The 22,912-nt window shown below is 45.4% G+C and overlaps 1 protein-coding gene across 1 annotated transcript; it reads right to left on the bottom strand.

Annotated features, from left to right (window-relative positions):
* Nucleotides 1-916: 916 nt before the first annotated feature.
* On the bottom strand, nucleotides 917-16,222 carry LOC123114656 (phenylacetaldehyde reductase-like). The gene is made up of 8 exons (XM_044536111.1): nucleotides 16,096-16,222; nucleotides 2,847-3,076; nucleotides 2,544-2,564; nucleotides 2,357-2,464; nucleotides 1,953-2,138; nucleotides 1,545-1,710; nucleotides 1,188-1,377; nucleotides 917-1,130 (listed from the first exon to the last, which is right to left on the bottom strand). The coding sequence occupies exons 1-8, from the start codon at nucleotides 16,220-16,222 to the stop codon at nucleotides 917-919; spliced, it is 1,242 nt and encodes a 413-aa protein (XP_044392046.1).
* Nucleotides 16,223-22,912: the final 6,690 nt, after the last annotated feature.

Genomic DNA, 22,912 nt, shown 5'->3' with positions numbered 1-22,912 from the left:
CGGGCGTGAAGTGCAGGGTGCGGAGCAGCCAAGGTGCATCAGCGGCACAACGCAGCATGACGTCCATGGAGTCGTAGCAATGCACAATGCGAGAGAAGTGGTAGGCAGGTAGCGTCATCAGGGTGAGAGGGAGGAGCAGCCCAGCAGCGGTGGCATGGGCTGAGGGATGAAATGAGGCGGGATCAGTGTCAGCTTGACGCTAGAGTGGGATATTAGAAGTGGCAGACAACATGGGAACATCAACAAAAATCAAGCATGTAGAGACGCCGATGGTAGGAGGGGCGTAGGAGGCTGAGGGGGGCACACAATATTGACATGGAGGTTGGTAGAGCACCAGTGTTGGGCAATAAGAAAAGGCACCAAAGGCGGGACAATGCGGGTGATTTGGAGCGGCGTGTGTGGGGGATAGAGGTGGGTCTAGACCCGCCTGTCAATGGCGATCATGGAAGCGGCACCACTGCTTTTGATGGTGTTGTTTGTGACAGCCTGGGTGGATAGATTTTAAAGGCGCATGTTAGTTACCCGCTGCGGCGAGTTGGGCAACCCTCGGATGACGTGGTAACTCAGTCAAAACCTCTAATATATGCGGAAAGCAGTTTCTACTAGGGCGAGGCGGGAATTAAACGTTTTTGAGATTTTTGAGGTTGTGTAGTAACTGGTTTTCTTGAGTGAATTGAAGAAAACCACCACATTGAAGCCTAGGTTTGCAGAAACACCAGTTTACAAATTTGGGACAAAAACCACTAATTTTCAATCTTTGAGGGGTGGAAATTGGATATCTCAAACATAGATAAACATATACACATGGTTAACTCGCGAGTCTTATTTCTGTTTTACGAAATGTATCCGGTGAAGTTTCAACTTTCAAGCAAATGCAGAAACCATGACACAACAATAGGTGAACAACAATGTCCATTCACTCCAGGACATGTGGCATACGGTAGAAATACGGAACACGACAAGGTTCCTCCTCCGCATTAAGGATTCCTGATTTCTCGTATGACTCGACGCTATCTGCGAGTGTCTCCTCCAACTTCCTCGGTTTCCATCCTAGATTCTTAAGTTTATCTGAATTCATCCCAAGCTTATAATCCACATCAACCAGTCTAAACAAAAAAAGTGGTGAAAATCTGGTAGAAATAATAACCACATAACCACAAACATGAAAGTATGTTGATATGACTTACTTGTCTGCATAGTTATAGCTGGGGTACATGCTCTTCATCAAATCCACCAAATATTTTATGTCAATTTGGTGCTCTGAACATATGTACCTCTGATATGGTCCTGCCTTGTTGTATAACAGCAGTAGTGCATCAGCAACATCACGGACGTCTACTATGGGCCAGAATTTGTTATTTATTGTGTCAGGACCTCCTGCAATTAATCCAACTAATGGAGATATAATAGGGTAAAGAAGAAGAAAATAATAATTTATCTCTTTCTTGAACTCCTCTGTTGAACTAATGTAGTACTAATGTAATCCTTGGGATAAATGAGAAGAGAAATGTTTAGAAAACATGATGAATAGATCACCACTAAACCTTTTATGATATAGCGGAGGTATTTGGTGGTAATATTGAGCACATCAGCCTGCAACAGTGGGCCAAAGACCGCACCGGAGCAAAATGTAATGACATGTAATCCATTTCTCTCTGCGTATTCCAGGGCCATCTCTTCAGCTTCCGTCTTGGCAAGGGCATACCAGATCTGCCAGAAGTAAGTTAGTCCGCCTGCCCTAGTACCTCTCAACGGCCCTCTCTAGGAATAAGTTACTAACCATTTGTAGATCTTGCACAATTTTAGGATTTATGAAATATAAAAATTATTGTATTTTCACATAAAGAAACTAATTAAGGTATACATCAGCATGTTTACATGTGTTCCGTGGTGAATATCAATCTCTCTGGAGACTTGGTGCATGAATATCTTAAATAATCATCGTTGCTGACCTCATTTTCCTTGCAGAACTCTTTGTCTGACCAGCAATCCTCATCTTTCAGTTTATCTAGAGGCCAATTTGGGTTCAAAGTAATAGCAGCGCCGGATGAAACCACAATAAGTTTTTGAACGCTCATAGCAGAGCAAGCCTTAAGCACATTCATGGTGCCATTAACAGTAGGAGCCATCATCTCTTTCTGCACAATTCAAACTTAGGTCCTTATTAAGAATTACATGTGTACCTAAGAAAGAGTGAGCTTGTAATACTTACAATCTTACTTGACCTCATAAAAAACATATTTACATCCTAAGAAAATGTTGTTATGACCAGACCTAATGTTGTTGCAGGTATAGATTGAAAATGTTGAATACTACTTTTCACCCCTACCTGTGTAGTGCTGAAATATTTTTTTACCACCCTCCTTATTTTTACCCATAATTTGTGCATCGTTTTGTCGTTTACTTGACATAAGGAATATACACATTTTGACAGAGTGCCCCGTCTAACAAGACCATGCAGCTTCTAACGTGGCCATTTCAACATTTTATGAAACATAGTAACTAATTAGATTGAATAAAATTTATAACTTGCCCTCACTTACTTTAGAATGAATGTTTTTATCCTAGAAATCATTACAATTATTCTCTATATTACATTTTTTCTTTATATTTCTCATTCCGATTTAGAATTGAAATGCAATCTACTAAGTCTTAATGAATTAAACTAATATCAAATTCAAACCATTTTTCTTTCTAGAATTCCTAATTTGTTGTACACAAATGATACATTTTTCTGAATTTTGATTTGTATCTTAAATTTAAGTCTAATTTTTAGTTTAATTTGAAATGTGTTAATTTTACTATGTCAATTATATTTCATGTAAATGATTGCAACAACAAATTACTAGAATTGTAAGATTGAAAATCAGCCAACCAGCCTCAAGTGAATGTATTTCATTGCTTGCCTCTTTATCGACCATCTTGTCTATGGGCACTGGAGAGGCAAGATGGAAGACACCATCGCACCCGACAAACGCAGTTGCCACTGCGTCGTAGTCAAGCATGTCTGCCTTGAACAAACGGAGATTTTCCAGGGCCTTGTCTAGTTGTTTGAGACATGCATTCTTTGGATCACCTAAGATAGAAGTTAACAATTATTCACCTATATGAGGAGTGTGAGTACATGATAAGAACATCCGCGCCACAATTACACTCTTAGCCCATGCGGCCATATACTAGTTCAAATTCCAGGAAACACAAGGACCAATGGCTTAGCTTGCACATGCCAACTCAAGTATCATGTACTTTTGTTCTAGGAAGTCTTTCAAGTGCTTATGAGAATATAATTCTATCTAAGTCAGAATTTATATTACACAAGAATGAAACCTATCATGAACAAGAAGGATATGCACTAGAGTATAATTAAACATGGAGATGATAACAAGCGTACAAGAAAAGAAGACGAAGCTTACAGTGAAGGCTCCAGGACTTCAAAACCACCATAATGACCGTGAGGACATGAATGAAATATACAATATGAAACTTTATAATTTCATCCATAGAGTGTTGTGCCCCCCCCCCCACACACACCACTAGTAGAAAAAGGGCCTATTGTCCCGGTTGGTGAGGGCCTTTAGTCCCGGTTCATGAACCGGGACTAAAGGGTCGGTACTAATGCCCTGACCCCTTTAGTCCCGGTTCAATCCAGAACCGGGACAGAAGGGCCTCCACGTGGCCTATCCCCTGAGCCCAGGCAGGAGGGCCTTTGGTCCCGGTTGGTGGCACCAACCGGGACCAATAGGCATCCACGCGTCAGCGTTTATGTGGCTGTGGTTTTTGTTTTTTTTGAAAGGGGGGGGGGTTGGGGGGTTTTGGGGGGTTAATTTAGGTGTTTCATATATTGTGCTATAGCTAGCTAATTAATAGAGAGAAGTGTTCTCTCTTTTGTCCGTGCTTGGTCGACGCTACATACCATACATACATACGTATAGAGAGGACTAGCTAGACACGCTAGCTAGCTAGTAAACAAACAGAAGATTGTCATGAACATATATGCATACAGAGAGAAGTGATATCGACCACCTCTCCTTCTCCGAGAGATTGGTCGAACAAACAAGTTCTCGTATATCTATCCGACACTACCGGCTACATATATACAATAATTATCTTTTACAAATATATAATCTCCTAAAATACGGACGCGTGGTCCACATAGTATTCTCCGTCTTCAGCGATCACGTGGTCAAGAAAGAATGCCGCCAATTCCTCTTGAATTGCTCGCATGCGATCTGGTGCTAGGAGTTCATCCCGCATCCGAAACATCTAATTTTAAGAAGGGGGTCAATACATATATATATATATATATATGAATGAATGAAACTCAACACAAATGATGGTAATAAAATAAAATTGTGAATATTGTTATTTACGCACTTCATATTGTTTGTCGGAGTAGCCCCGCTCACAGGTCGTGTGGCGGATGGACTCGCAAATGTAGTATCCACAGAAATCATTCCCTTGTTCCTGCCACAACCACTTTACAAGAAATAGAGGTCAATCAAACTGATAATTAGCAAGCATGCTAAATGGTATTGATGAAACTAGCGCTTGAATCACTAGGAGATGCCTGGAATATGCTACTATATAGTACTTACTTTCGGGTGCCTAAATTGCAGCTTCTTCGGTAGTCCCGGAGCTTTTTTGGTGAATTTTCTCCAAGCCCTGCCATACAAAGAAAACAATTACTTGATATCAGAAATGAACAAAGTTGCTGATATGGTGGATAATGATCGATTTAACTTACTTCTCGAGCATTTCAGTCATGTCCGCATACTCCTTGGGATCTTTTCGCTTGGAGTCTAAGACAGTTACTACTCCCTTCTCAAGCTTAATCTCTAGGAGAATATAGTGGTAGCTGCGCACACATGCATAACTCATCAATATTACATTACTATAACCTGGACTAATAAGGAAACCGAATATGCCACAAGACAGTAACACTCACTTGAAGTTGTAAGGAAAGAGTATTATATCTTTGTGTTCATTTATTTCCAACGATCGTAGCAAGTTGGCCTCGGTTTCTTGGGCACGATATTGAACCTCAGTTGCATCTATGAGATACGTGTTAATGAACCCAATATCTCCCACTTGTCTTTTCTTCAATTCGGCGATCTTCAATCTGCATAATATAGTGAGGATAATTATAAATACATGCAAATGAAAGGGCTGAGTTATATAGAGAGACTTAATGACGGAAGTAGTACTACTTACAGACAGTAGGAGGTGACCGTTGCTTTATCGATGGCCAATTGATTGAAAAACTGATAGAACTCCTCAAATGGAATAGGCAACAGTTCAATTCCAAGGAGGTCATGCTCCTTTTTAACTCTCATATACAAAGTATTCCTCCCCTCAGACTCTTTGCAGGTTTTCATGTACCAATCATGCAATCTTCGCATCATCGTTGATAGAGAACTTTCATCTTTGACGAGAGGCTTCCCGTACTCGTATCTTTGTATCTGCACCTCCAAGATATCATAATGTACATCGTCGGGCAGGTAATTTGCAGGATTGCCATAACCGGGCACCATCCTCGGATCGACGATGTCGCTAGCAGGCACCTTGAGCGGGGGGCACGATTGCTTCGCTTGTTCGCCGAGCTGGGCAATTTGTTTCCCAGCTCGTCGTTCTTTCATCCTTTGATCACTTTTAGTACTTCCCGACCTCTCCGCTTCGGCAAATGCCTTTCCAATAATGCGCTCATAGTTGCCTTTCGGCGGAGACTTGGGTGGTTTTGTCAGGGCAGCCAGAGTGCGCTTCCCTTTCACCGGATCTACCTTCTCCTCCGGAGGTGGATGTCTCTTTGCTTTCAACCCTTGAAACCAGTCATCCACTTCGGTCTGCGCGATCTTCGCGTTTTCCTCCTCGCTCCTCTCGTACGGTAACTTCTCTGGAGTCTTCAGAGAAGGACCGAATCTGTATCTCCTCCCGCCTTTGGCTGTACTGCTAGACGCCGGCAGAGTAGACGGAGCGGATGTCTTCTTTCCTTGCTTACGAGGTGGAGGAGAAGGACTGCGACGCGCCGTAGAAGCCGGAGCGGCGGCGGGTCTCTTCCGCCCTTGCTGACGAGGCGGAGAAGGAGGAGGCTGGCTGCTCGGGCGCGCCGGCGCAGGCGGAGAAGGAGGCGGAGTGCCGCCACGCGCCGGAGAAGGAGCGGGCCGAGTGCCCTGATCGTCACTCGCCGGTGGAGGAGGCGGAGTGCCCTGACTCGCCGGAGGAGGAGGAGGAGGCGGAGGCGTCCAGTTCGGAAGGTTGATGAGATCCTTCCGCCATAGGCATGGAGTCTTCAGAGCAGAACCCAGCCGATACTCCCCTTCACCGGTAGGGTGGTCAAGCCGGAGGTCCTCAAATCCCTCCGTTATTTCATCGACCATCACCTTAGCATATCCTTCTGGAATCGGCCGGCAGTGAAAAGTTGAGTCGGGTTTAGTAGGATAAACAGAGCCAACAGCCGCCTTGACCTTCAAATTGCTCCATTGCGCCATAAGGTGGCAATTTTCAGCATCCGTGATAGCATCCACGGGATAGCTGGCAGGAGCCGTCAAGGCATGCTCTGGCTGAAGCAGCTCGGTGGAAGCCACGCTGCTTTTCCGCTGAGATGGCGGGGTAGCTTCGGGGGAAGCTTCGGCAGGTCGTTTGCTGCGATCTGCTTCTCGTTCCTCTAGCCCCATTACCCTTTCGTGCAGCGACTGCAGTTGGCTCTGCTCCAGTTTCTTCCTCCTCTCGTGGGTTTTGTAACCCCCTGCGTCCGGAAATCCAGCCTTCCACGAAACGGAGCCTGGCGTGCCTCGTGTCCGTCCAGGGTGCTCAGGATTGCCGAGGGCCATTGTGAGCTCGTCCTTCTCCCTGTCTGGAACGAACGTCCCTTGCTGCGCTGCTTCGATATATTGCTGAAGCTTCTTGACTGGTATGTCCAATTGTTCCTCCGTCCAAATGCACTTCCCTGTTATAGGGTCCAAGGATCCGCCGGCCCCAAAGAACCAAGTCCGGCAACGTTCTGGCCAGTTCATTGTCTCTGGTTCGATCCCTTTATCAAGCAGATCATTCTCAGCCTTGGCCCACTTAGGCTGGGCTACGAGGTAGCCACCTGACCCCGTGCGATGGTGAAGCTTCTTCTTCTCAGCATTTCTCTTGTTTGTCGCCGACATTTTTTTACTCTTTTCCGATGTCTTGTGGGCCACAAATGCGGGCCAGTCATCTCTGATCTTCTCATATTTGCCAATGAATTCTGGTGTCTCATTTTTTTCGACATACCTATTGAGGTCTTTCTTCCAATTCCTGAATAGGTCTGCCATCTTCCTCAGAGCAAAAGACTTGATTAATGGCTCTATAACTGGCTTCTCCGGATCATCCTCCGGCGGTAGGGTGAAATTTGACTTCAGCTCAGTCCAAAGATTCTCTTTCTGCATCTCATTGACATAAGACACCTCAGGGTCTTCGTTCTTAGGCTTATACCATTGCTGGATGCTGATCGGGATCTTGTCCCTAACCAGAACCCCACACTGAGCAACAAATGCCTTCTTTGTCCGGTAGGGTTCAATCGGTTGGCCGTCGCGCGCGATTTGTATGATCTCAAACTTTTCATCCGAGCTCAACTTTTTCTTCGGGCCTCGTCTCTTTACCGAAGTTGTGCTCGATCCGGAGGGCTAGAAAAAAGAACAAAGACGAGAGTTAATTAATATGTGTACATACCAAAACAATGAATGCATCAATTAGCTAGTCAGCACAGGCTTAACTAATATATATACCTGGCCGGACTCGGTTTGGTGATCACCGGAGCCGTCCTCACGGTCTACTTCTTCACCCTCTCCTTCTTGCACCGGCATTGGGTCATCGGAGCCATGTAAATCAATGAGGAGAGGGCCAGCTGCTTCTTCACCCTCTCCTTCCAGACCATCGTTGTCGTTGAGAAACATCGAGGAGAGGGCATCACTTCCTTCTGCGATTATGTCCCTCAACAACGCTTCTTGTGCTTCGTCTCGGGGGGTGTCCATAGTTTCTACAAATATTTACAACATGGCAATTATTATTCAAACATGACAGATATGGATATATTAGTGGCAAACGTAGAACTAGCTAGCTAATCACAATAAGGAATCATATTAGTGGCCTCGACGCTGCTTCTCTAGGGTTTGGGGTGGCCTCGACAACGCTTCAAGGGTTAGGGGGTGGCCTCGAGAACGCTTCAAGCTAGGAGGGGGTAATATCGACCCCCCCCCACGTGTTGAAGCTATCGGGAGGGGGTCGGCGTTGAACAGTACATCTATGTCCCACAAGTGACGTGGGCATCGACGTGGGCATCGACGCCCACAAGCTATTGGATTTCTTCAATACTTTGACACTATAGGAACCCTCGACCCTGAAACCTTCGACCCTTGACCCCTTAACGACCCTCGACCCTCTACCCTAGTTCCCGACCCTCGACCCCTCGGCGATCCTCGACACCCTCGTTATATCGACAACGACGCAACATACATATACATGGGAAAATAATGTTATCGGGGAGGGGGTATCGGTACCCCCCCCCTCGTGTCAAAGTTTCTTCTTTCTCCTCTATTCCTTTCTTTCTTCTTCTCCTCTTCTTTTCTTCTTATCCCTCGAGAAAGGAAAATAAGGAAAAGGAAGAAAAGAGGAAGAAGGAAGAAGGAAGAAGAAGAAGAAAAAAAGAAGAAAAAAAAGAGGAGAAGAAGAAAAGAATAGAGGAGAAGAAGAAAAAATAGAAAAAAATTCTATTTTTTCTTCTTCTCCTCTATTCTTTTCTTCTTCTCCTCTTCTTTTTCTTCTTTTTCTTCTTCTTATTTATTTCTCCTCTTCTTCCTATCCCCTCTTCTTCTCCTTTCTTCCTCTTCTTTTTTCCTTTTTCCTCTCATTCTTTTTCTTCTTCTTGTATTGCTTGTTTTTTTAAATAATGTTCAAATAAAAATCTATGAACATAAAACATATATACACACAGAGAACATATATACATTTTTATAAAAATGCAAAAAACAAAAAAATTTAAAAAAAGACATATAAACAGATATACATACATACATTTTTCTTTCATATGAACATACATACATACATTTTCTTTGCATATGACCATACATACATTTTTCTTTGCATATGACCATTCATACATTTTCTTTGCATATGCTTTGCATATAAACATACATACATATGAACATACATACATACATATAAACATAACATACATACACAAAAAATTCTAAAAATCTGCCTAAAAAAATCTAAAAATCTGCCTAAAAAATTATATGAAAAAAAGCATACATCATCCATCCATCCATATAATGAACATATACATCATCCATCCATCCATATAATCAACATATGCATATGAAAAAAAATTATATGAAAAAAATTATATGAAGAGGATCGAGGGGACAGGGAGGAAAGGGGGTCGCCGGAGCCGGACCGAACGGGGAGGAGGGGCGGCGTCGAGGCAGGGGCGGCAGTGGGGGCGGGCGCCGGCGACGACGTCGACAATGGTGGGGGCGGGCCGGGGCGCAGGGGCGCGGCCGTGCGTGCTCGGGGACGGGGCAGGGGCACGGGGCGGCGGCCGGCGTGGGCTCGGGCGCGGGGCAGGGGCACGGGGAGACGGGGATGGCGGCCGGCGGCGGCGACGGCGACGAGGAGCGCGCGAGCGATTTGGGCAGCCTGGCGGCGGGGGCAACTGGCTAGGGAGGCGAGGGAGATGTGAAATTTTCACAAGTCCTGGTTATATAGCAAGGGCATTAGTCCCGGTTCGTGGAACCAACCGGGACTAATGCCCCCCTTTAGTCCCGGTTGGTGCCACCAACCGGGACCAAAGGCCAATTTTCAGCAGCCCAAAGGGCGGGAAGCGGCGGCCTTTGGTCCCGGTTGGTGGCACCAACCGGGACTAAAGGGGGCATTAGTCCCGGTTGGTGCCACCAACCGGGACCAAAGGCCCCCTTTAGTCCCGGTTGGTGCCACCAACCGGGACCAAAGGCCTTGTGCTGCCCCGCGCCAAATGTTTAGTCCCACCTCGCTAGTTGAGAGGGAGCCGCACCAGTTTATAAGGTGCGGTGCGGCTCCCCTCTCGAGCTCCTCTCTAAAGCAGGCTTTCGGGCCTAACTCTGCCATCTGTGCCTGTGGGCCTACTGGGCCTTCCACGGGCCTGAATCCTGGCCCATAGGGTTTCTAGTCGTATTCAGGCCGTGGGGGCCCAGTAGGTGGCATTTTTTTTGTTTTTTTGTTTTATTTGTTGCTTTATTTAGTTTATTTTGGTTTTGGTTTATTTTTCTTTTGGTCTTTTGCTTTATTTTTTAATTCTTTTTGCTTTTAGTTTTAGAAAAATTATAAACTTTCTGTTAGTGCCATTAGTTTTCAAATCTGAAAACTCTTTTTTTGTTTTCTTTGTTGCTTTATTTATTTTATTTTGTTTCTACTTACAACAAAATACTTATTGTTGCTATTTTTATTTTTTTTCAGTTTTTTGTTCTGTTTTCTGCATTATTTAGTTTTTGTTGTTTTTTGCTTTATTTTTTAATTCTTTTTGCTTTTAGTTTTAGAAAAATTATAAACTTTCTGTTAGTGCCATTAGTTTTCAAATCTGAAAACTCTTTTTTTGTTTCCTTTGTTGCTTTATTTATTTTATTTTGTTTCTACTTACAACAAAATACTTATTGTTGCTATTTTTATTTTTTTCAGTTTTTTGTTCTGTTTTCTGCATTATTTATTTTTTGTTGTTTTTTGCTTTATTTTTTAATTCTTTTTGCTTTTAGTTTTAGAAAAATTATAAACTTTCTGTTAGTGCCATTAGTTTTCAAATTTGGAAACTCTTTTTTTGTTTTCTTTGTTGCTTTATTTATAAACCGGTGTGAGCGCCCTTCGGTTGGCGAGGTTTTAAAATTCATAGTTTTCAAATGAACTCTGAAAAAGTTGGCATAGCATGTGCATGTACAAAACGGACAATGGTATCATACTCGTCTGTTACAAAGTTGGCATGTTATCATCATAATAGTTGCGGGAGAAAGTCTTCACTTTTTCTTCGCTTGTGTCGTTTGCTTATTGCGCCGTAACCATGGATAATCTTCATCGTTTATCAGGATGCTTGGGTCAGCCTTGACTTTGAAGGGGGGAATTTCATGAAACTTTTCATACTCTTCAGACATGTCTGTCTTGCCCTCCACTCCCAGGATGTCCCTTTTTCCTGAAAGAACTATGTGGCGCTTTGGCTCATTGTATGATGTATTCGCTTCCTTATCTTTTCTTTTCCTCGGTCTGGTAGACATGTCCTTCACATAGATAACCTGTGCCACATCATTGGCTAGGACGAACGGTTCGTCAGTGTACCCAAGATTTTTCAGATCCACTGTGGTCATTCCGTACTGTGGGTCTACCTGTACCCCGCCTCCTGACAGATTGACCCACTTGCACTTAAACAAAGGGACCTTAAAATCTACTCCGTAGTCAAGTTCCCATATGTCTGCTATGTAACCATAATATGTGTCATTTCCATTGTCGGTTGCTGCATCAAAGCGGACACCGCTGTTTTGGTTGGTGCTCTTTTCATCTTGGTCAATCGTGTAAAATGTATTCCCATTTATCTCGTATCCTTTCCAAATCATTACAGTCGAAGATGGTCCCCTGGACAACAAGTACAGCTCATCACAAACAGTGCTGTCACCTCTGAGACGTGTTTCCAACCAACTGCTGAAAGTCCTGATGTGTTCACATGTAATCCAGTCGTCGCACTGCTCCGGGTGTTTGGAGCGCAGACTGTTCTTGTGTTCATCGACATACGGGGTCACCAAGGTAGAGTTCTGTAGAACTGTGTAGTGTGCTTGAGACCAAGAATATCCGTCCCTGCATATTATTGAGTCCCTTCCAAGCGTGCCTTTTCCAGTCAGTCTCCCCTCATACCGCGATTTAGGGAGACCTATCTTCTTAAGGCCAGGAATGAAGTCAACACAAAACCCGATGACATCCTCTGTTTGATGGCCCATGGAGATGCTTCCTTCTGGCCTAGCGCGGTTACGAACATATTTCTTTAGGACTCCCATGAACCTCTCAAAGGGGTACATATTGTGTAGAAATACGGGCCCCAGAATGACAATCTCGTCGACTAGATGAACTAGGACGTGCGTCATGATATTGAAGAAGGATGGTGGGAACACCAGCTCGAAACTGACAAGACATTGCGCCACATCACTCCTTAGCGTTGGTACGATTTCTGGATCGATCACCTTCTGAGATATTGCATTGAGGAATGCACATAGCTTCACAATGGCTAGTCGGACGTTTTCCGGTAGAAGCCCCCTCAATGCAACCGGAAGCAGTTGCGTCATAATCACGTGGCAGTCATGAGACTTTAGGTTCTGGAACTTTTTCTCTGGCATATTTATTATTCCCTTTATATTCGACGAGAAGCCAGTCGGGACCTTCATACTGAGCAGGCATTGAAAGAATATTTCTTTCTCTTCTTTCGTAAGAGCGTAGCTGGCAGGACCTTCATACTGCTTCGGAGGCATGCCCTCTTTTTCGTGCAAGCGTTGCAGGTCCTCTCGTGCCTCAGGTGTATCTTTTGTCTTCCCATACACGCCCAAGAAGCCTAGCAGGTTCACGCAAAGGTTCTTCGTCACGTGCATCACGTCGATCGAAGAGCGGACCTCTAGGTATTTCCAGTAGGGTAGGTCCCAAAATATAGATTTCTTCTTCCACATGGGTGCGTGATTCTCAGCGTCATTCGGAACAGCTAGTCCGCCGGGACCCTTTCCAAAGATTACGTGTAAATCATTGACCATAGCAAGTACGTGATCACCGGTACGCATGGCGGGCTTCTTCCGGTGATCTGCCTCGCCTTTGAAATGCTTGCCTTTCTTTCGACATTGATGGTTGGTCGGAAGAAATCGACGATGGCCCAGGTACACATTCTTCCTGCAGCTTGCCAGGTATATACTATCGGTGTCAAGTAAACAGTGCGTGCATGCGTGGTATCCCTTGTTTGTCTGTCCTGAAAGGTTACTGAGAGCGGGCCAATCGTTGATGGTCACGAACAGCAACGCCTTTAGGTTAAATTCCTCCTGTTTGTGCTCATCCCACGTACGTACACCGTTTCCATTCCACAGCTGTAAAAGTTCTTCAACTAATGGCCTTAGGTACACATCAATGTCGTTGCCGGGTTGCTTAGGGCCTTGGATGAGAACTGGCATCATAATGAACTTCCGCTTCATGCACATCCAAGGAGGAAGGTTATACATACATAGAGTCACGGGCCAGGTGCTGTGATTGCTGCTCTGCTCCCCGAAAGGATTAATGCCATCCGCGCTTAAAGCAAACCATACGTTCCTTGGGTCCTTTGCAAACTCATCCCAGTACTTTCTCTCAATTTTTCTCCACTGCGACCCGTCAGCGGGTGCTCTCAACTTCCCGTCTTTCTTACGGTCCTCACTGTGCCATCGCATCAACTTGGCATGCTCTCCGTTTCTGAACAGACGTTTCAACCGTGGTATTATAGGAGCATACCACATCACCTTCGCAGGAACCCTCTTCCTGGGAGGCTCGCCGTCAACATCACCAGGGTCATCTCGTCTGATCTTATACCGCAATGCACCGCATACCGGGCATGCGTTCAGATCCTTGTAGGCACCGCGGTAGAGGATGCAGTCATTAGGGCATGCATGTATCTTCTCAACCTCCAATCCTAGAGGGCATACGACCTTCTTTGCTGCGTATGTACTGTCGGGCAATTCGTTATCCTTTGGAAGCTTCTTCTTCATTATTTTTAGTAGCTTCTCAAATCCTTTATCAGGCACAGCATTCTCTGCCTTCCACTGCAGCAATTCGAGTACGGTACCGAGCTTTGTGTTGCCATCTTCGCAATTGGGGTACAACCCCTTTTTGTGATCCTCTAACATGCGATCGAACTTCAGCTTCTCCTTTTGACTTTCGCATTGTGTCCTTGCATCGACAATGACCCGGCGGAGATCATCATCATCGGGCACATCGTCTGGTTCCTCTTGATCTTCAGCAGCTTCGCCCGTTGCAGCACCATCGTGCACATCGTCTGGTGCATCTTGATGTTCAGTAGCATCACCGTATTCAGGGGGCACATAGTTGTCATCGTACTCTTCTTCCTCGCCGTCTTCCATCATAACCCCTATTTCTCCGTGCCTCGTCCAAACATTATAGTGTGGCATGAAACCCTTGTAAAGCAGGTGGGTGTGAAGGATTTTCCGGTCAGAGTAAGACTTCGTATTCCCACATATAGGGCATGGACAACACATAAAACCATTCTGCTTGTTTGCCTCAGCCACTTCGAGAAAATCATGCACGCCCTTAATGTACTCGGAGGTGTGTCTGTCACCGTACATCCATTGCCGGTTCATCTGCGTGCATTATATATAATTAAGTGTGTCAAAAATCATTACAGAACATCATGAATAGATAATTAAGTGACCAAATTAATAGAAGTTCATCATCACATAAAAACCAAAGTAGATACATAGTTCTCATCTAACAACATAAAGCTCTGCAGAGCATCTAAATTAATTAAACCATACATTGAAACTATGTAAAACATTTCAATGCGAAAACAAATGCGATCATAATCGCAACCAAGGTAACAACTGATCCAACGGCATAATGATACCAAGCCTCGGTATGAATGGCATATTTTCTAATCTTTCTCATCTTCAAGCGCATTGCATCCATCTTGATCTTGTGATCATCGACGACATCCGCAACATGCAACTCCAATATCATCTTCTCCTCCTTAAGTTTTTTTATTTTTTCCTTCAAGAAATTGTTTTCTTCTTCAACTAAATTTAACCTCTCGACAATAGGGTCGGTTGGAATTTCCGGTTCAACAACCTCCTAGATAAATAAAATCTATGTCACGTTGGTCGGCATAATTTTCATAAACAATAAATGAACCAATAGTTATGAAAAGATAATATATACCACATCCGAATCATAGACAGGACGAGGGCCGACGGGGGCGGATACCAAAACCATCGGCGCACTATATAAGATGCAATAATAAAAGTAAGAAAATAATACAAGTATCTATCTAAACAAACAAGTAATAATATTTTTCCTTTCAGAAAGAAGATAAGAACAAGAGGCTCACCACGGTGGTGCCGGCGATGAGATCGGCGCGGGTGATCGACGGCGGTGAAGACGGGGACGGGGCGTGACGGACCGCTAAACCTAGATAAATATTGAGGAAAATGGAGCTTGGCGGTCGAGCTTGGAGAGGAGAAACCTTAAGTAGTGTGGCTCGGGCATTCCATCGAACACCTTGTGTGCATAGGAGGTGAGCTAGAGCACCACCAAGCCCTCTCCCCCTCGGCCAGAAAAAACAGAGCAGTGTGCTCTGCTCTTGCGCGAGGGGCTATATATAGGCACCACCATTGGTCCCGGTTGGTGGCATGAACCGGGACTAAAGGTAACCCTTTTGGTCCCGGTTCATGCCACCAACCGGAACCAATAGTGGTGGGCCAGGAGCCAGGACCATTGGTCCCGGTTCGTCCCATCAATCGGGACCAAAAGGTCCGGACGAACCGGGACCAATGGCCCACGTGGCCCGGCCGGCCCCCTGGGCTCACGAACCGGGACAAATAGCTCCATTGGTCCCGGTTCTGGATTGAACCGGGACTAATGGGCTAAACTGGCCTGGACGAAAGCCCTGTTTTCTACTAGTGCACACACACACTCACACACACACTTTTGGGAAAGAACCATGTACTTCAAAGTAGTAAAAGACTACGTTCATTTTTATAGTCCGTATTTAGGGAAGAGACCGACTTAAGTTATTTCTTGGTTTCGTCCAATCATTAAATAACTTGATTACAGCAACAGCAACAACATCATCAATACGAGCATATCACTGATTACTAGCGGTTCCTCTGACTCAAATACACATTAATTTTCTAGCCCCACTGTTATTTGCTACGGTTAAAAGGTTCTGAGGAGGGGGGCCATGGAATACACCGTTGTAGTAGAATTAGCTTGTGGCAAGTACTCCAGCTTTGTTCATCCCAGATATCACCGTTTCTCATGTTTGATTTGAGGAACACAAAACTAAACAAGGTGCCGAGAGCATAGAGAGCGCGCAGGCGTGGTACGTACATGGGTCGCGGACGGTGGCGTGCACGGCGTAGCCGCGGGCGAGGAGCAGCTTGACGAGCCACGAGGCGATGTACCCGCCGGCTCCGGTGACGCACACCCGCGGCTGCGACGACGGCGAAGAGGCCATCTCTCCCTGGTCTCCGGTGAACGCGGAGGTTGTCTTGTACCCATCACGTCCTACTGTCCTCTATGTATAGAAGTACTCCTACGAGGCTACGAGAGATACAGAAACATAATCAATCCCTTACACGCAATGGTGGAAGCGACGACGAGGTCGGGTGCTCTACGTAAATCCATTGGATCAGCGGATTTGGATCAGCGCACGATGCCTTCGTGGGGGCCGGCGTCGTGTACTCCTGCAGTCCTCTTATCTCTACTTCTAATAAAGCAGTTGGTAGTCTCGCTTCCAGGGTTTTTTTCGTCCGGTTTTATTTCGTCTCACCTCCCATCACCCATTCCCACGCTGGTTTTCTTATCCATCGGTTTATTTTATGTACACTCTTTTATTATATGTACCAGCACTTTTCTAACGTATAAAAATTCATAGATCTAACTTTCCTAACTTATCCAAATCAATCGATCCCTCTAATTAGTGCAATTTGTTTTAGGAAACAAATAACAGATTTTGAGGAAACAAATAACTGGTTTTAATTAACTTTCCTAACTGATCCAGATCAATCGGTCCCTCTCTTTTATTACAAACCAATATTTTCCAAACGTATAACAAATTACGGATCTAACTTTCCTAACTTATCCAAATCAATCGATCCCTCTAATTAGTGCAATTTGTTTTAGGAAACAAATAACATATTTTGAGGAAACAAATAACTGGTTTTAATTAACTTTCCTAACTGATCCAGATCAATCGGTCCCTCTCTTTTATTACAAACCAATATTTTCCAAACGTATAACAAATTACGGATCTAACTTTCCTAAATTATACAAGTCAATCGATACCTCTCAATAGTGCAATTTGTTTAAGAAAAAAATTCTGATTTTTGGAACAAAGGAAATCACTAGCCCCGCTGATATTTTCGGAACGAAAGAAGTCGCCAGCCCTGCAGATTTTTTCAACGATATATCCATGAATCCATCTCCCATCCGCATGCATCCGCGCCCAAGCGATGAGGACCGCCCCGGCTTGCCCCCTTGCCCTACGACTGTCAGATCAAGGTCGCCGAAGCCGGATTCATGCAGATCGAGGTCCTCATCGCATGGGTCGCTGATGGCCGCCACGTGTGGGATGTGGACGGCCCTCCTTTGCGAGCCGCCTGATCCAGCTCTCCACCTCAGGACGACACAGTGCCTCCCAGGCAAGGCTGCGACGGCCTCCTCCTCACGCCGTCTCCGTCCTGCTCCTCAACCCGTCACTGTCGCCTCCCCTCCTCCGTGGGCTGCCTGTCTGTGCCCAACGTCGGAGGACGACGTCCACCATTTAGCGGATCCCAGTGGAAGTGTCCAACACGGCGGTCGTCTCCAACGAGCGGTGGTCGACGCCGACGAGCAGGGCCCTTTGGTCGCCAACCCTTGTCCTACTGCTATCTTCCCCGTCCAGAGAATCCAGAGAAACACGGTGCCTTCTTCCTCCTTATGTGGATGTGATGCAATTTAGTGAACTTCGTAAATACTGGAGCTTCAGAGGACGTTCTCCTTTTCTCCCATATGGATGAGGTGATTGCTTGCTTTTTTAGTGCTTGTGTTATTATTGCTAAGGAAAAGATAGAGGAAGAGGATCCGTGTTGTTTTGAGTGCTGATGTACTCCTGGATGAGTAGGGGTGAATTTTTGTTGTTGCTGCTAAGGAAAACATCAGTGTTACTGCTAAGGAAAAGATAGAGGAGGAGTATTTGATAACCCTCGATCAGTAGGGATGAAATTTCGTTGCAGTTTGATTACTTGTAAATTTTGTTGAAGAACTGTAATAGGAGAGGACCTACCCTTCATGTGAAATCAAACTCAAATAAAGGGCAGACATTAGTCTGCTGCTCGAAATAATAATGTTGTGAACATTTGTTCTAACAAGGAAACTCAGGTCATGCTTATCCTACTAAATTGCAATGTTTTTTGATTTAAAGTTTGTTATTCCATGTCAACTATATCTAGCACTTTCGGAAAAAAATCAGGAACTTGCTTTTTAATCATGTTCGAACTTGCTTTTTAATCATGTTGGGTTATAAGCAATTAGAGATTGATCACCTGCCTAGCTGCCCATTTATGAAAACAAATAGACTACCTTGAAAGTGTTCAGGATTTCAAAAGCATGGATTAGGAAACTACCTACAAGTAGTATACAAATAGATTGATTCTATTGATTTTTTTGCCTCAGATGAAAGAGAAAGAAACATGGGGTTTCCTAGGCAGTTAATGTTCCTCATGATATACTGACATAGCCAAAACAACAGGTGTGTAGCTTCCAGTGAGCGAAGTAACAACAAGAGGTAAAGAAACGAGATTCTTTTTTCTCTACAATCGTTCTTTCTTTTCTGTTGCAAGAAGAGATTATTTTCAAACTTAACACTCTAATTGTTTGTAAAGGTATTTCAACCAAGTCATAATCATATGATTATTTTCTTGTTTCATCTAGAAACCCCAACAAAAGAAGATATGGGCCACTGGTGGTCAATGCAGGCTTGTCGGTGGCGTATAGGGACGACATCAACTTGCCTGTCACGGCAAAGGGGGGCCAAGCTGGAGATGAGCTGGTGATAAACAATCTCAGGCCGAGCAATGTAAGAATCCTTTTTTATTATCTAGACCATGCTTACAAACCGGATGAAGATTTGTTTTGATCGCATGTTAGACTATGCGACCGGGTTACCATAATTGAGTCTGATGCATACCAGTGGAGCTATATGTCAGATGATGGGACATGAGAGCTCAAAATTAAACTATGATGAGGCGACCCAAGCTCCCAAGACTTCATATTTTTCATAGCATTGATGATGTTGTTTAACTTTATTAAAAAAATTGTAGGTTGTCGAAACTTGTCGAAGAGAATGTTGTAAAAAATATAAGGTGAAAATGATTTTAAATTGAAAGAATGGATTTCTTGCTCCGGAGCGCTCCCAGCCCCTGCTTCGCCGCCATCGCCCCGATGCTTAAGCGGGCCAGCCTTCCCGCCTCATCTGGGGGCCTATGGGCAGGAGTCACCGCCTCGGTAGGCCATGTAGTAGGCGGGCTCGCTTCCCCAACACAGGTACTTGCAAGAACCAACGAGGCCAAGACGACTCTTTGCATCGAGAACATGCAGATGGACGAGAGCTGCATTTATAATTGATTGGCAAGGCATGGAGAGTATGTTCCTCTCGCTCTCCTATGCAAGGCAATAGAACAATGGTCTTCCTGAAGCCAGTGCGGGAGCCACGCACGCCACTGGTGCTGGCGAGCGTGTGAGGCACATCGACAACGCACTGCATCTCAGTCGGCTTAGAGATGCCCTCCTCTGGTGTCACGGACAACAACTCATCCTCTTGCCGGCCCTCCACTTCAGACATCGAACAGTACATGACGCATCGCTCCTGCGCCTCCCCATACACCAGTGTGGGAGGGACGCAACCTGGTTGAAAACAATCCAAGCCGACGGAGGACATCTGCATCTACTCCGACACCACCGGTGAGTGGGTGTGTGTGTGTGGGGGGGGGGGGGTTGGCTGCGTGGGGGAGAACATCTTCATCTCCCTAAGATGTTGTTGTTGAAAGAGTTTGAAAACTCATAGAGCTACGTACACTCTAAACGAAGTGCATTTTTATTCATTGCAGAATTTTATGTCACTGTCTTTTTTACACGTTGAACTCATGCAGTGTATTTATACATGGGACGAGAAAATATGTATTAGAAGAACCGATATTTATAGCAATACAATCATAAGTCGCATGCAACATCCACGTGATGCATTATAGTTTATTTCAATGAAACTATCTCTATATATAATTTTTTTTTGGCCCGTGGCAACACACAAACTTGAGAGGAGAGCACGCGTGATGGCCCCTCAGCTTGATTAGTAGCAGAAACCATCATTGGAACTATGAGAGCTTCACCATCTAATCTAGGAGAGTCGAGGGGTGAGAGGAGAGACCGCAGGAAAAGAAAATAAGGTGGTACTTGCAATCTACACTAAACAGTTCAGGTCTCGCACAAAGTTCATGTAAGGGCATATTTATTCCCCAGTGGTTTTGGTGATTGATGACAATGCTTTTGCGGACTAATCGTGTGCGTTAAGTTCTTTCAGAGAATCATCCATTGGCACGAGACGATTTCCTCCCCTCGGTGTTTTATTCAAGACGGTGTAACTCCTGCGTTTCGTTGTTGGTGGACTAGTTCCGTAGGAGTCACCGTACTATTAAGAGGGGATCCGCTTTGGTAAGACTAGGGTGGAATCAACACGTACACATCCCTATCACACCCATCGTCTTCCCTTCGCATCGTTGGAGCTGCTCTTCTCTTCCGGTTCCCTCTTTGTCCTGTGCCAGCGGTAGTACCGCGATCTACAGCGGTAGTACCGCCGAAGCCCCACAGCGGTAGTACCGCTCCGCCGAGCGGTAGTACCGCTCCAAGCGGTAGTGCCGCTCCGTTGAGCGGTAGTACCGCTCGGGGGATCGGCCGTAGTACCGCCGTAGTACCGCGCCTACTACCGCCTCGATTCGGGACGATGTTTTCTCGTGTCAGATTTTGCGGCACTACCAGCGGAAGTGGAAGCGATAGTACCGCTCCGAGCGGTAGTACAGCTCCTACTCCGCGGTAGTACCGCTCTGGGGCCAGTGGCCTGGGTTTCCTTTCTGCGCGGTAGTACCGCTGAGCAGGGAGCGGTAGTACCGCTCGCAGCGGTAGTGCCGCCCTTCCCCAGTGGTAGTACCGCTCTGTGCGGGGCTGCTCAGTGGGGTAATGGTTGGATGTGTTCCCCCACTATATAAAGGGGTCTTCTTCTTCCTTGTTGACCTACCTCTTTCCCCCAAAGCTCCATTGTTGCTCAAAGCTCCATTTTCGCCCGATCTCTCTCCCTAGCCAATCAAACTTGTTGATTTGCTCGGGATTGGTTGAGAAGTCCCAGATCTACACTTCCACCAAGAGAAATTTGATTCCCCCACTTATCCCTTGCGGATCTTGTTACTCTTGGGTGTTGAGCACCCTAGACGGTTGAGGTCACCTCGAAGCCATACTCCATTGTGGTGAAGCTTCGTGGTGTTGTTGTTGTTGTTGGGAGCCTCCGATTGTTGTGGAGATAGCCCCAACCTTGCTTGTAAAGGTTCGGTCGCCGCCTTCAAGGGCACCAATAGTGGAATCACGGCATCTCGCATTGTGTGAGGGCGTGAGGAGAATACGGTGGCCCTAGTGGCTTCTTGGGGAGCATTGTGCCTCCACACCGCTCTAACGGAGACGTACTTCCCTTAAAAGGAAGGAACTCCGGTAACACATCCTCGTCTCCACCGGCTCCACTCTTGGTTATTTCGTGCCTTTACTCTTGCAAGCTTACTTGTTGTTTCATCCCTTGCTTGCTTGTGTAGTAGTCTTTATTGCATCATATAGGTTGCTCACCTAGTTGCACTTCTAGACAACCTTTTTGTTGCAAAGTTTAATTTGGTAAAGAAAAGGTTAAAAATTGTTAGTTGCCTATTCACCCCCCCTCTAGTCAACCATATCGATCCTTTCAATTGGTATCAGAGCCTCGTCTCTTTATTAAGGACTTTACCGTCCGAAGAGTATGGTTGACACTAACGATGGTGCGGAGGAACACTCCGGTGTGAATCCCATCTCATCTTCGGCAGAAGGGGGAGCCTCGGTCTCACGTGAGGAATTCAATGTGGCTTTAGAAACATTGAAAACCTCCATGACGGCCGAGGTTAAAAGCATGTTTACCGAATTTCTAGAGGGACTTAAACTTTCTACCTCGCCTATGAAAGTGGGTGATCCCACTAACAAGGTGACGGATGCTAACTCCGATAAGGGGGAAGCTAACAATGAGAAGAGTCCTTCTACTAGTGGTAGAAATGGCACCGGCATCTTTGCCCATGTGGAACCTCCTATCTATAAAGGACTGATTCCCTCCACTCATTTAAATCATGCCGGTCCTCCTCCTAAGTATGTAAAAAATGAAGATTTTGATTCTTGGGTTTATCGCTTCAAGCGACATTTAAAACATGTGAACACTAACCTTTGGAGAATCATTGAAGAAGGTTTCTTTCCTCATGACCCAAGCAACTTCACCCCTCGAGAAGAAGTGGACAATCAATTCAATGAGAGTGCTCTCTTCATCATCCAAGATGCTATCCTACCCGAAGATCTTCCTCATCTTCGACCTCATTCCATGGCTAAAGACGCATGGGAGTGTGTCAAGCGTATGTACAGAGGAAGTGCTAGCATTCAACGCTCCAACTATGAAGTGGTGCAAGATGAAGTCGATGAGTTTGCGATGAAAGAGGATGAAGAACCTCGTGAGCTATTTCGAAGAGTGACCAAACTTGCGGTCGCACTCCGAGATCATGGGAGTAAGGACATGGATGACAACTGGATCAAGCGCAAGTTCCTCAAGGCCATGATGCCTTACAACAAGGCAATGTCCTCTGTCATCCGCCAAAGACCGGACTTCCACTCCATGTCCTCTAGTGAAGTGTTGGATGAGTTTATTGCAATGAACATCTTGGATAAGACCGCCGACAATGCGGTGCTTCGTTCCCAAAGGGCGAAGAAGCCCAACCTTGCTCTGAAGGCCAAGGTTATTGTGGAAGAAGAGGAAGAAGTGGAAGATGAGGAAAGCAACCCCGAAGACACCAAATTTGATTATCATGAGCACATGGCCCTTGCTTCAAGACAATTTTGGAAC

This window comes from Triticum aestivum, chromosome 5B (genome assembly GCF_018294505.1).
Source record: "Triticum aestivum cultivar Chinese Spring chromosome 5B, IWGSC CS RefSeq v2.1, whole genome shotgun sequence".
NCBI lineage: Eukaryota > Viridiplantae > Streptophyta > Magnoliopsida > Poales > Poaceae > Triticum > Triticum aestivum.
Note: the sequence above shows the minus strand (reverse complement) of the source record. Positions and strands in the feature narration are given on the sequence as shown.

Coding starts and splice junctions, on each gene's coding strand:
- LOC123114656 (XM_044536111.1), bottom strand. CDS start 16,222: ATGGCCTCTTCGCCGTCGTCGCAGCCGCGGGTGTGCGTCACCGGAGCC. Junction 2,465..2,543: donor ATAAAAACATTCATTCTAAA/GTAAGTGAGGGC, acceptor TGGCCACGTTAG/AAGCTGCATGGTCTTGTTAG. Junction 2,139..2,356: donor GGGTAAAAATAAGGAGGGTG/GTAAAAAAATAT, acceptor TGAATTGTGCAG/AAAGAGATGATGGCTCCTAC.